Source organism: Apteryx rowi, unplaced genomic scaffold (genome assembly GCF_003343035.1).
Source record: "Apteryx rowi isolate R43461 unplaced genomic scaffold, aptRow1 scaffold_83, whole genome shotgun sequence".
Lineage (NCBI taxonomy): Eukaryota > Metazoa > Chordata > Aves > Apterygiformes > Apterygidae > Apteryx > Apteryx rowi.
Window position 1 is genome coordinate 509,180 of NW_020451127.1, and position 11,607 is coordinate 520,786.

The following is an 11,607-nucleotide window of genomic DNA, read 5'->3' on the forward strand; positions in this document are numbered from 1 at the left end:
TGTTGACAGTTGCATGCTGCTTGTACTGATTTGTGAGGTCTCATTTTTCTTCAGCCCATTAGACTTGATGTTGTTAAAATGATCTACAGAAGTTTAAGATGAGTAACAGAAGACTCAAACCACTTTCAGGCTAGGAACAGGGAAACCCAGATAAGAATATCCTAATTCTTTAATGAGCTAGAGCTGGTGTTCCATTTGGCTTTCTTTAAAAGGCATGTTCTTATGCCAAATACTTCTTTTTTAAAAAGTAACATAACGTGCAGGCTGCCAGCTGGACGTATCCTTGACATTCTCGATATGGGACACGCAACTGCTGAGTCCGAAATACCTGTTATGTTCTGCGGTTGCTGATACAAACTGTCATGAGCAAACCAAAACAAAAAACCAAGAAAACCAACCTGCTGAAAGTAAATCAGCAGCGTCAGGTTGTGTGCTTGCCAGCTGAGTCCTGAGCTACAGCTTGATTTAACACGGTTTAATCAGGCTAAACTCTTTCTTAAAGCTGAGGTTCCTCTTGAATGGAGGTGAACACTCTCTTCCGAGAGAAGCGTTCTGGAGATACCGTCCTTTCAATGTCAGCTCAGGATGTGATGAGTGAGTACAGAACAGGCAGGCGCTTAGTGCTGAGCAGAGGTAAGGAACCTGCTAGAGGAGGCCTGAACACCGCACCAATATAAACTCTATCGACTGCTCCTCCTGCCTTCGGTTCCTGTTACTTTTACTGTGGGCTGTGGAACCTTGTTTTCAATAATATTCTAGTCTAGGTTGCTCTTTTCAGAGATTAACCATGGCTCCTCTCCAGTGGTGCTGAATTTCTTTTTTTTTCCAGCAAGCGATTTTTTTCGCCAACAGTCTGCCTCCTTCCTGTACGCCTGAACTGATAATTCAGTTTGAATCGGAGTCGGGAGAGCACATAGTTTTCTTTGTTATTTTAATTAAACAAGCTGGCGTACTTCTTTGTGTACTGAGGCTAAGTAATTTTGATCTCCTATTGAATTTCACCACTGAAGGATTGTTTGCATTTCAGTATGGATTAAAGATCAGTCTTTGATTTCGAAGTAGTCTCATGAAGAGAAACTGCAGCAGCTGTTTGACTTTTAACTAATCCGCCTTTCTAAATCTCCTTCCTTTTCAAATATTTAGCCAGGAAACTGCACAAAAGCTATTATTATGGACAACATGTCTGTTGTGTGAGTACAGCACCCACAACGAAGAGCATGTTCTAATGGGCGAGGCAGTAATGCAGGATAACTTTTATATACTTTTAAGTTACTAAGAGCCTCACAGAAGAGCCAGATCTGTAGGAAAGATTTGAATAGTGAAGCATGGAGTAGTTTGGCATGGTAGGTTCGGAAGATTGCTCCGTTRTGGTATCCAGCATGGAAGAACCCAGTTGCAAATGGGAGAAAGTATAAGAAATTAACTGACGTGGAAAAAAAAAAATATGTCAAACCGATATTATATAGGACTTTGAAGAGGAGAGTACATTTGTCCTAAAATCAGTGCGACTTGTCACTGGAGTGGTTGTTAGAAATGGGACCAGCTTGACCATTTCTACAGTGAAGGAWGGATTTTGGTTGTTTTGTTGTTTTGGGGGTTGTTTTACGTGGTTGTATTTTGGACTGAGAAGTCTTGGTTTTGGTTAAAATTTTTACTTCACCTTCCCCCTCAGTTTGGAAACACACAGCAAAAGCAACATTCTTGAGCTAAAAGGTTCAGTGCTGCATAGCAGCGACTCTTCATTTGAGGCCCCTGTGTTCTGCGTTACGTTTGTTCTCCCGTGTCAGCGTTCTGCATGGTGTTCCCCAGGAGGGTTTCGGTGAACTTTCGGGTAGCAGCTTCACCAACCGGTCTTAAAATAGTCTGACTTCATCTTGGTTTTCTGTTCACGTTTTATTAACAGGTTCGTTGTTTAAAGGGGAAAGGCAGCTTGAAGGAACGTACAGCCACAGCTTTCCTGTTTCCAGTCCTCAGGCCCATACGTACAGTCCTTTGCACCAYTCGCCATCCTTGTCCCCAGAGACTCCGACTCCTTCTTGCAGCCAAATCCCTTTCCCTGGCGGCTCAACAATGGTGAGTCGAAACAAAAGCTGCAGCCTGTGAATCTGAAAAGGGGGAGCAGCCTTAGAGGCACTGGCAAACGCTTCTCTTATCCGGCATTGCCTCGGGGCTGCGGACCTGCTGGGAATTCAGCTTGCGGATGGATTCCTGGGAAGTGTGTTTTGGGATGTTGGGATTAAATAAACAGTTACAACTACTTGCTTCATCTTTCCTGAGGCAGCACCTGGCTGGCTAGGGGCCTGCAGCGCTGCTTCCCCAGCCAGAATGGTCGGTTGTGAATTTAGTATTGTGGGTTTTCTTGTTTGTTTTGGTTTTAAGTGAATAGCTATACACACGTCATGTTACAGCTTTATTTTGGCTAAAAATAACAGAAGAGAACTTAATTGCTGTGGACTTCTCCAGGTGAAGCAGGAACATCAGTCAAGAGATGATCTTTAACGTTTGCTTGTTTTTCTAGAAGTAGAAGAGGATTAAAAAAATACATCCTGCAATAACATTTTTAAGTGTAGGAAAGCACTGAATAATTCCTGGTTCTCCAAGTACGTTGTCAAAGGAGACCTTGAAGGACAGGGCTGCAGATTTGTTATATTTAACACTATTCCCTTGCTCTTTTTGCTAATAGGTCAGTGTCAGGTCYRAGTGACAGAAGCAGACCTTTCCCARCGTAGAGGCTTCCTCATRTAAYTTTKYTAGGTTTGACCAACTCCAGGCTTGCTTTAGGCTTTAGACCCTTCTCATGGGGGTTGACACAGTGCTTGTGTGGACCTTCATGGACTCTTGCAGAAGTAGGGGGCAGTGAGTCCTTGGTGGAGCCTGCAGTCCTCGTTACACCTSTTTCACTGCCAACAGCTGCCCATCTTCTGTTTTTATGGCTCCTGTGTTATTAGTGCCACCTTTGCTCTTCTCCCCCCCTCAGGTACAGAAGTTTTAACAGGCAGCTCCGAGTTGGCTGCTTGCCTTGTTGGCTTTTCTTCCTTAGGGAACAGTCTCTACATAAGCTTCCTAATCGGATTTTTAAGGATGCTTCTGAGCATTTCCCTGTGTCTGCTAAGGCGTTTATATAATACCGCATCAGTGATAAATCACACCTAACCTTTTGGCCACTAACAGCTTCAGTTTGGGGTTGGCCTTTTCGCCTGGAACCGAAAGGATGGTTGTTCAAGAATGGAACAAGCAAGCAGTAGCATCTTGGAAACTTCTGGTTTATAAGTAGAGGAGAAATGTCCATTCTGAAACATGGGTCTAATCCCCAGCTACTGCGGGCAATCACAGTATAGGGCCCTTTTCATAATCTGATCAAAATGCATCTCAGAACTGTTCAGGGTTCCTTTTATCTCAGTGCTCCTAGGAGGTTGTTCCAGAGCCTGACTCCTCAGTTTGGAAATCTTCTGACTTCCAGCCTAAATGAGATGATGTTTCCACTTGTTGTCTCAGCAACACTCCTCTCAACATTAGGAAAGTGGTTTCTTCTATGTTTTTACCTTCCTATTGAAGGGGTTTGTTTTTTTTCCTTTTCAGCCCTTGTTTTGCAAGGCCAAACAAGTAAAGCTCCTTTATTCTACTAAAATAACAGGATTTTACTCCTTGAATCATCCCTGTAGCTTTTCTTTTCCTGTTTGTATATATTCAAGTCATCCCTATAGCAAAAGTAATTCAATGTCATGAGTGAAATTCAACCCACAAAGGTAGGTAAATATTATTCTGCTTAATACAGGAATAAACTGAACCATAGAGGTTGTACGATGGGACCAAAATATCATTGAAAGCCAGTGTAAGTGGTATGAAAAGAATCTACTGCACTTGCTGTTATGAAGTTGCTTTCTGTGATATATTCAAATATGCTTTTGTGCTAAATCAGTATTCTGCCTCTAGGGGGTTTCTTATCATTCTGTGTTTCTGCAGTCCTCCAAAAGAAGAAAAGTGGAATGTTCCTACGACATCAATAACATTGTGATCCCAACGTCGATGGCAGCAGCCACTCGGGTGGAGAAGCTTCAGTACAAAGAGATTGTGACACCGAGGTATTTACAAATGGAGCTTTAATGATTTTCTGGTGTGGATGACAGGAGGAAATTGCTTTAGTTATGCATAATGAAAGCTTGTTCCCCTTGTGTTGAAATTTGAAATGACACAGAAATTATTCCTAATGGATTAAAAAAAAAAAGTATATCCTTTAAAAAAAATAAGTGATTAGTTTTTCCTGGATTTAATTGTTAGTACCAAACAGGTCTTTTCCTTTAATAAGCGACCTCCAGCTCTTGATTCATTCKTAGATATTTATCAGGTTAGCCTGGGAAATGAAACGCTTGACTGTAGGGAAAACTGAAGTTTTGTTTGACTGCCAGCRCATACTTAGTCCAAGAAGTTAACTTTTTCTCATATTGGTGTTTCCAAGAATGTTGTTCCCCGTTCTGAAGACTGAAATAACTGTGCATTGCTGGAGGTCAAGGGCGAAGGCTACTGAAGTGTGCGCTGAGGAATGCAGTTCTCTGCTGTTTCCCGGCTGTCCTGGCTGCTCGTGTAGCAGCCGGCGCTCTGGTGCTGCCAGCATGCAGTGAGACCGGTTCTTTGCAATGTAAATAGGCTGGAGTATTTTTGTGGGAGAAGATAGACAGTCGCGGCTGATGTGTTTAATTCCAGTTATTCATGGGCTTAGTCACTTCTGCAGACACCAACGAGACTGCTTTGATCAGTTTTTCTGATGTCACGTTTTTGGGTGGCACAAATCTGAGAGAAACACCTTCTTTTCAAAAAGATCTTCATATGGTGAAGTGCTGTGGTATCTACTAGGAAMTTTTGTGAATAAAGTAGACATTCAGTGGCTTCAGAATTGCTTTGGCTGTTTAAACCCACTGCTGAGTTTGGGACACAGTGCAGGTCCAACTGAAAGCRAAACAGAGGCCAAAGGCCCTGGGCACAAGCCAGGCCAAATGCCAGCAAAGCCAAGACTATCGGTGCTGATGTGGAGCGTTGTCTCTTGCAGCTGGAGGATAGTTCAGCTCAAGGAACTGGAGCCTTTCAGTCAAGTGGATTTCGAGGTAAGAACGCTGTTTTGTCAATTTGTCCCAAAAACACGTAGCCGCGCTGAGAATGTGCAAATGGCACTTTAACGGTTTTGTAGTCAGTCTTTGCTATTTCTTAAAGCCAGGTGGCCCGGTAAGCRAAGTCAGCGCGTCAGCTGCTGTTCAGCTCTGCCCGCTGCAGCTGCAGCTTGAGTCAGTGAAAGGTGTCAGAGCTGAGGGTCATAGTGGGATGTCAGCTGTTACAAAAGTCATCTGTGCGTCACCATCGCTAGCTGCAGGCAGAACAAATCTTTYAATTGTGCATGATTTAATGGCCTTGGCATCTATTTGTATGATGCATAGAAGCGCCTGCGTCTCGCRGGTACCTCTGAGAATTCAGGCTGACAAGGTCCCAATTCAGTATGTAATGAAAAATAGAAAAATGAGGTAGCGATTCCAAATGTGCATGCTGGTTCCCAAACAGTTTGAACGTGTTAGATATTGCCTACCTGAATTCTTAGAACAGTAGTCTTGCCTTGCAGGCAAGATTTCATGCTCTAAGTATTCAGACAAAACATCTTTTCCTAGCTGGAGGATACTTCCGATGAGATGTACTTGAGTCATCACTCCAAATACGAAGAACTCGAACGAGCCCACTGGGCTTCCTGGGCACCGGCTGTTTCCCATAAGCGAGGAAGCAGGTACTGGTCTCACGAGCAGACGCAGAAGGCACCGTTATTTGTTCTTCATTTTAAGTTGTACAGAGACCTGGATTCCAGAGGTGGTTCTTAAGTGCCTGTCACTTTTTTCATATAATTAGTYTGTTAAACAGCAGAAACAAAACATTGATAAAACGGGGTCTAATCAGCAGGATAGTAACATGGCATGTTGTAGTCATGTTAAATAGCTTCATACTAACCTCAGTCTCTTGTGTTAAGAGCTTTGCGTTAACTGTAACTTCCTATTTCTTTTTCCAAAAGTTTTTCCTCTGGCTTTCTTAACACCTTTGACAGAATCTGYTCTGTGTACCCCTGTGTGGAGGTTGCCTTCTCTATCTCCTCGCCTTTTTGCCTCTTGTCCAGACGCTTCAGTTCTAGTGGTTGTGTCTCTGGTAGCTGGTGCGTTGTTTTGTTTCGTCTTGCTTTTTACAAGATTTTAATCTTTCTTAATGCTTAATTGTTCTCTTCATGTTCAGCGTCAGTGAAATGGTCGATGGTTGCCCAAGAAGACAGTGAGATGCTCTTTGAAGAGGTGATAGAAGAGAARGGGCAATTCAGCTAAAGCACCAACTGGGCAATATGATAATCTTACTGTATAGAGGCRATAAAGTGATTTTGTTCAAACTGTTTTTCAGCTTACATTTTTCACTGTACAGTGATCTTATTTTTATTTGGGTTTCATGTTATAACTAACTGTGCTCCGAATATTACTTTGCTTTAGGTCCTCCAACAAAGTAGATGGCCGATGGACTGGGCAGCCTCAGCCAGCATCTCCAGTCACTGGACTTAATTGCCTTAATGATCTGTATATGCACTCTTCTTCTGCTGGCTTGCACAGCCCTGAGACTTGCAACAATTTGCACTCTCCCTCCGTAAACAGTAGGACCAGAATGGTGCCGTCCTGCAACGAAGACGCCAGATCTTGCCTAGAAACATCAGACGGAGCAATATGGGTGAGGTTCCTCCGGGGAGGTTTTGTTTATGTCTGTTCTCCGGGCTTGTTCAGTGACGTTGCAGTGAGTTAATGACGTAAAACAATGACAGTGGTCATAACAGTGTGATATTGCGGCCTTGGTATGCAAAGGCAATGCTAGGAAAAGTTGAAGTTTGAAAACAAATTTGAAATGGAATCATGTACAGGCAGGTAACTGTTCACCAAGTTATGCTAATATATAAATGTCGGCTGGCTTCAGCTTCTGTGTTCTTTTCTAAAAACAAGGACATTTATATTGGCATATAAAGTAGGCTTTCTGAAAGCTACGTGATGAGCTTCATAGTGCTCAAAGGATAGTTCAGTTTGTATCTCTGCAGAGACTTGGGTTGGTTAAAGGATTCAGAGTGGAATAAAGAACTTTTCTTCTTTATGTCATAGTTTAAATCATTCTAAAACAATATTGACCAGGAGCTTGAGATTCCTCCTGGTGGGTGGGACCGGGTCACCTACATGACATCTCTTCAGACAGTTGTCCACATCATAGGCTACTACTTTTTTTGGTAGAAGGAGTTAACTTTGTTATAGATTAAATTCTGAAGCTAGCAGAGGAATTGGACTTCCCTCTTGTCCTTAGGGATGGTCTTAGGAAATCTTACAAGTATGGTCTTTCACTTACCTATATTGCCATAAGACCATACAGATGGTCATAACGAAGTGTGCCACATCTGTCCTTCATATGGACTTCAGTGTCAGGGCACAAGATTTGCTTTGGAAGCCTGTTCAATTAATGAGACTATGAAAAATAAGGACTATAAGTAGAAATGGCAAAGCAGTAGTCTTTATCAATGGAGAACTGAACTAGTGAGCCTGGGAATGCTGTGAATGGCACACAATGCTTGATCTTAAAATTGGGCTCTGCTTTGGGACCCTGATAAACTCAGAGCTAGCTTTCTAAACTGAATCTGTTGGTCTTTCAGGAGATGAGGGAGGAGACAGGGAGATGAGTATTGTAGTGCTCTTTGGCTATTTGATTCTAGGCTTTTAAGCCAGCAACACTGAAACTTTTCCCTTTTCTCTCCTTTCCACTCCATAGAGCGTCGAGCCGTGGGAGCCTCGCACGTTTCCGCTCTCAGATGCCGCGTACCAAGCTCTTCTGCAGCAGTCAAATGAAGATAGCTGTGAACAGGCTGATTTTCAACCATGGGTGTCTAGCCATAAGCAGGGCATCAGGCCAACGTCTGCAGACACTGCCATATCCAACTTCAGGGAGATGCATTTTGCAAGTACGTACCTGCAAACAGATGGCAATAAAAACATGGAGGAATTCATGGTCCAGCAGTACAACCCAGGAGCACTTGTCAACAAAGATAAACCTGACCTGTGGGGTGTATGAAGTGTTAGATGCTCATGCTTCGGTATCAAAAGGCTGGCTGCTGAAGCACTGCAGTGGAGCAGCAGCAGCGTGTAGCACTGCTGGGCATGAGACCTGGTTTCAGCAGGTGACGTTCCCAGATCCAGGAGGGGTTTAGGCACCAGACAGAGCTACGGTGCTGCTCCTCGGAGGGTGGTGCTGTTCAGAAAGACCAGTCTCTGATCAGCTCTGGAAAACGAGGCTCAACTGCCTTGCCACAAGAAGGTTAGGTGCTGCTACAGCCACAGCAACACTGGGCAATACCCAGGGAGGGGAAAAGAGTCAGGTAAAAGGAATTCCAGTGACAGAAAGGAAACGGATTTGTTTGATCTCGATCTTTGTAAAGGTGCCTACTGGTGGGCCATCAGGTGCTTAGGGGCTAGAGGCAGACACGTGAACAGGTTTCAGGTGGTGCTCACCCACTTTCAGATCAATTTACAAATGCCCCAGAAGGTCTGAGGAAGTCTGGCTGTGAATTAGGTATGAACCAAAGGCCTGATGAGGAAGAAGGAAGGAGAAGGCCTTTCTCTAGTACTGGTTGCTATTTACTCTTCAATCAGGTTCCCCTTGCCTTGCACAATTAAAGTTTTGTATCAACTTTCTTCAAAGAAACTGCAGGTCCATTTTGTAACAGTTGTCTAACAGTATCCTTGCTGTAACAAAATTGACAGGATGAATGGAAATTTCTCTGACTTTTTGAACTTTTTCAGAATTGCCTTCTCTCTTGGGAGTGAAGCCGTTGTCTCAGGGATTTTAGCAACAAGCCACGGAAAAGCAATACAGCTGGGGAAAAAAATGTGCGTTCTGTAAAAGGGACCTAAAGTTGCCCACTGCTTCACGGTGAGCAGGGCAGTAAGCCATTTTCAGGGAATGCACTGGAAACCTGGCAGGTCTGATAGGTGTCCTACCAGAATGTGTCAGATCTAATACTGCTGTTTAAAAGGACTTGGAACTGTATTAAGTTAATCGGGAACAGTGGTGTGTTCCAGCTTGACTAAATCTTCTCACTTGAAATAACTATCTTAAAGAATGTCTCTCTTTTACATTCTAGAGCTAAAAATAAATAAATAAAAGTTCTTATTACCAGTTTAAGGAATATACTTGCTTTGCTGTCTTTAAAAATGATCTGGGAAGTTTAGGTTTCTGGATGTTTGATTGTTCTCATCATTCTCTTTTATCCCCAGAAGTGTCCTTCCTTGCAAGTATTTATTTCTGGGTTGGAGTGCTCAGGGGCCGTGGGAATACTACAAAACTATAGTGAAGGCAGCGTCCTGGGACTGTGATTCTGACGAGTGTTTTGGGGGCTGCCAGAAGAARTATGAAATAAAGTGGCAGTCGGATGCAGAAATGCTGCCCAGTCACATTCTGCAAGGTAGATTGCAGGATTCGGCAGTGCCCTGGGTAAGAGTCAGGTGGCAGAATCTGTCGGACGCCCTCCCTTTTACCGGAGAGATCTGGCCCCTGCTGTAATGGTGCAGTGGTGCACTGCCCGCAGCCTGCAGACGGGTAACTGCAACCTGGCAGGCAGAAGCAGTTATCCAGTTTGTACCGCAGCATGTACACATGGGGCAAAATGATAAAGACTTCGAAAAGAAAATAAAAAGCCTAGAACTAAGCAGGCGCTGCCACACCTGGGTGCAGGTTCCTGTTACTGCTTGAGTGGACCAAGGACTTTGCTGCTATTTTACGTTGAAAATGTGAAAATTGGAGAAACACCTTCATCTTTTTTACTTTTCTAGAGTTAAATACAGGAGTGAAGCATATAAGAGTACTAAATTTTCTTTAATATAAAGTCTGTCATACAGTGTAACTTATATAGAAATTTTTTTTTGCCTGTCACTTTTTGAAATTTTGCATTGTTTTGAATGGTTGGATTCACAGATAAAACAGCTGAGCAGAGGCTCAATCAAGGCTAGAGTGTTTTAAAAAGAGGAAACGTGGGAAAATTGCTTCATAATGACTCAGAAGTACATTAGACTAGATGTGATTATGAAATGATAAATAAAACTTAAATGTGCCCAGCAGTGAACACTTGCTACAGATTCGTGTTCATTACTGTTGATCCATCTGATTCCGTGCAGCTGCCCCAGTTTGTATAATTTCTCGTAGAGGAAGATCTTCAGTTGCTCTGCAGTATCTGAGGATGCAGCGAAACAGCAGCAATGAAAACAGCTGGTTCTTGCCAAACTTTCCATCCCCTGGGTATCAAAAGAAGGGGCGTTTGGCAAGTAAGCAGCCCGCCTGTCCGGCCCTGTTCAGAGAGGGAGGTTTCTGCAGGAGATAAGTGCAGACAGTGAAGGTTTCCATTCCTTGAAATACTCAGTTTAGCAGTGTACTAGTCTAATACCACAGACTGCTGTTATGCGCCCGAGTGTCGTGGCATTTGGCTAGTTGGCTCCTGTTGCTTTTAGTCATTGAAACCTGAAGAAAACTTTATATTAAAGATTTGTAACTGTTTTAAAGATTTAAAGATGAGCTAATGCTCATGACGTGCGATTATCCCAAAACCATTTTTGTTGAGGCCTGAGTCACTAAATGGAGGTGTTCTTACCACTGCAAGATACAATCAGCTGGAATCTCAAATAACTGGGTTCTTGCCATCCTTCATGAAGGAGAGTCCTGAAACATGGGCAGTGATCCTTGATGCCTGGCGCCGTAGGTGGCGGCTCTTAGCAAAAAGGGGCTTGGAGTTTAAGTTAAAATATTCAGAGATGTTCAGTGGCTCACTCAAACTGCCTCTTATTTGCTTGCTTGTTCTAAGAAAAGAGCCTTCCCACAGAAATTGCCAAATCTCCTCCAACTTAGTTTTTCTCCAGGCAGCTTGAAAGCCAGCCTTGTCAGAGAACCCATGTGACCCTCCTGCAGCCCCAGGAGTCCCTGGAAATCCTGGATATAGAGCAGCAGTGAGACACAAGTGCAGATTTCTGTAAGCAGAAGTCTCAGGGTTGGTTTCATGTTACTGCTGAGCTATAGTAACACCCTGCTGCAACTAAAATTGAGGCTTTTTCAGTTGCAGAGGGAGGACTAAGGTGCCGACAGTCCTAATGTGTTGTCTTCCCCTCTCCCTTCTATCTGCCTGCTATCTCTCTTCTGAATAACAGTCAAAGCCTTACACATGCTTTTTTTCTCCTCAAAGCTGTTATTTGTTAAATGCCTACAAATCCAGGTTGTTAAAAGATGTATGTGCTGAAAAATGGGAATAGTGTGTGGGTTTGAAATAGTGAGCCACCAAAGTACTGGATCACTGCAGTGAAAAGGTAGAGGTCGTTAGCCCCTGCCTGGCTTCTGTCACCTAGTTTGTGCCAGCACTGGTGCTCATCAGACCCTTCCAAACTGGTAAAACTTACCAGAATAGCAAAAACGACATCACTAAAAAGGGGGTGGTTTTCTGCTGTTTCAGTGACACTCCAGCCCCAGTGCACGAGAATAAGTAAAAGACCCCATTGGTGGAAACGATGTTGGCAGCAGGGGAGCAGCAGT

The 11,607-nt window shown here is 43.5% G+C and overlaps 1 protein-coding gene across 1 annotated transcript in view; it reads left to right on the forward strand.

The window, feature by feature from the left end:
- LOC112977393 (KAT8 regulatory NSL complex subunit 1-like) overlaps positions 1-9,219 on the forward strand; it is a 31,482-nt gene extending 22,263 nt beyond the window's left edge. The window contains exons 8-13 of the mRNA XM_026089716.1: positions 1,904-2,073; positions 3,964-4,082; positions 5,045-5,099; positions 5,652-5,764; positions 6,504-6,735; positions 7,810-9,219. Of these exons, the coding sequence (XP_025945501.1) occupies positions 1,904-2,073; positions 3,964-4,082; positions 5,045-5,099; positions 5,652-5,764; positions 6,504-6,735; positions 7,810-8,109 (989 nt within the window). The 3' untranslated portion in view covers positions 8,110-9,219. The remainder of the gene's footprint in view (positions 1-1,903; positions 2,074-3,963; positions 4,083-5,044; positions 5,100-5,651; positions 5,765-6,503; positions 6,736-7,809) is intronic.
- The last annotated feature ends 2,388 nt before the right edge of the window (positions 9,220-11,607 follow it).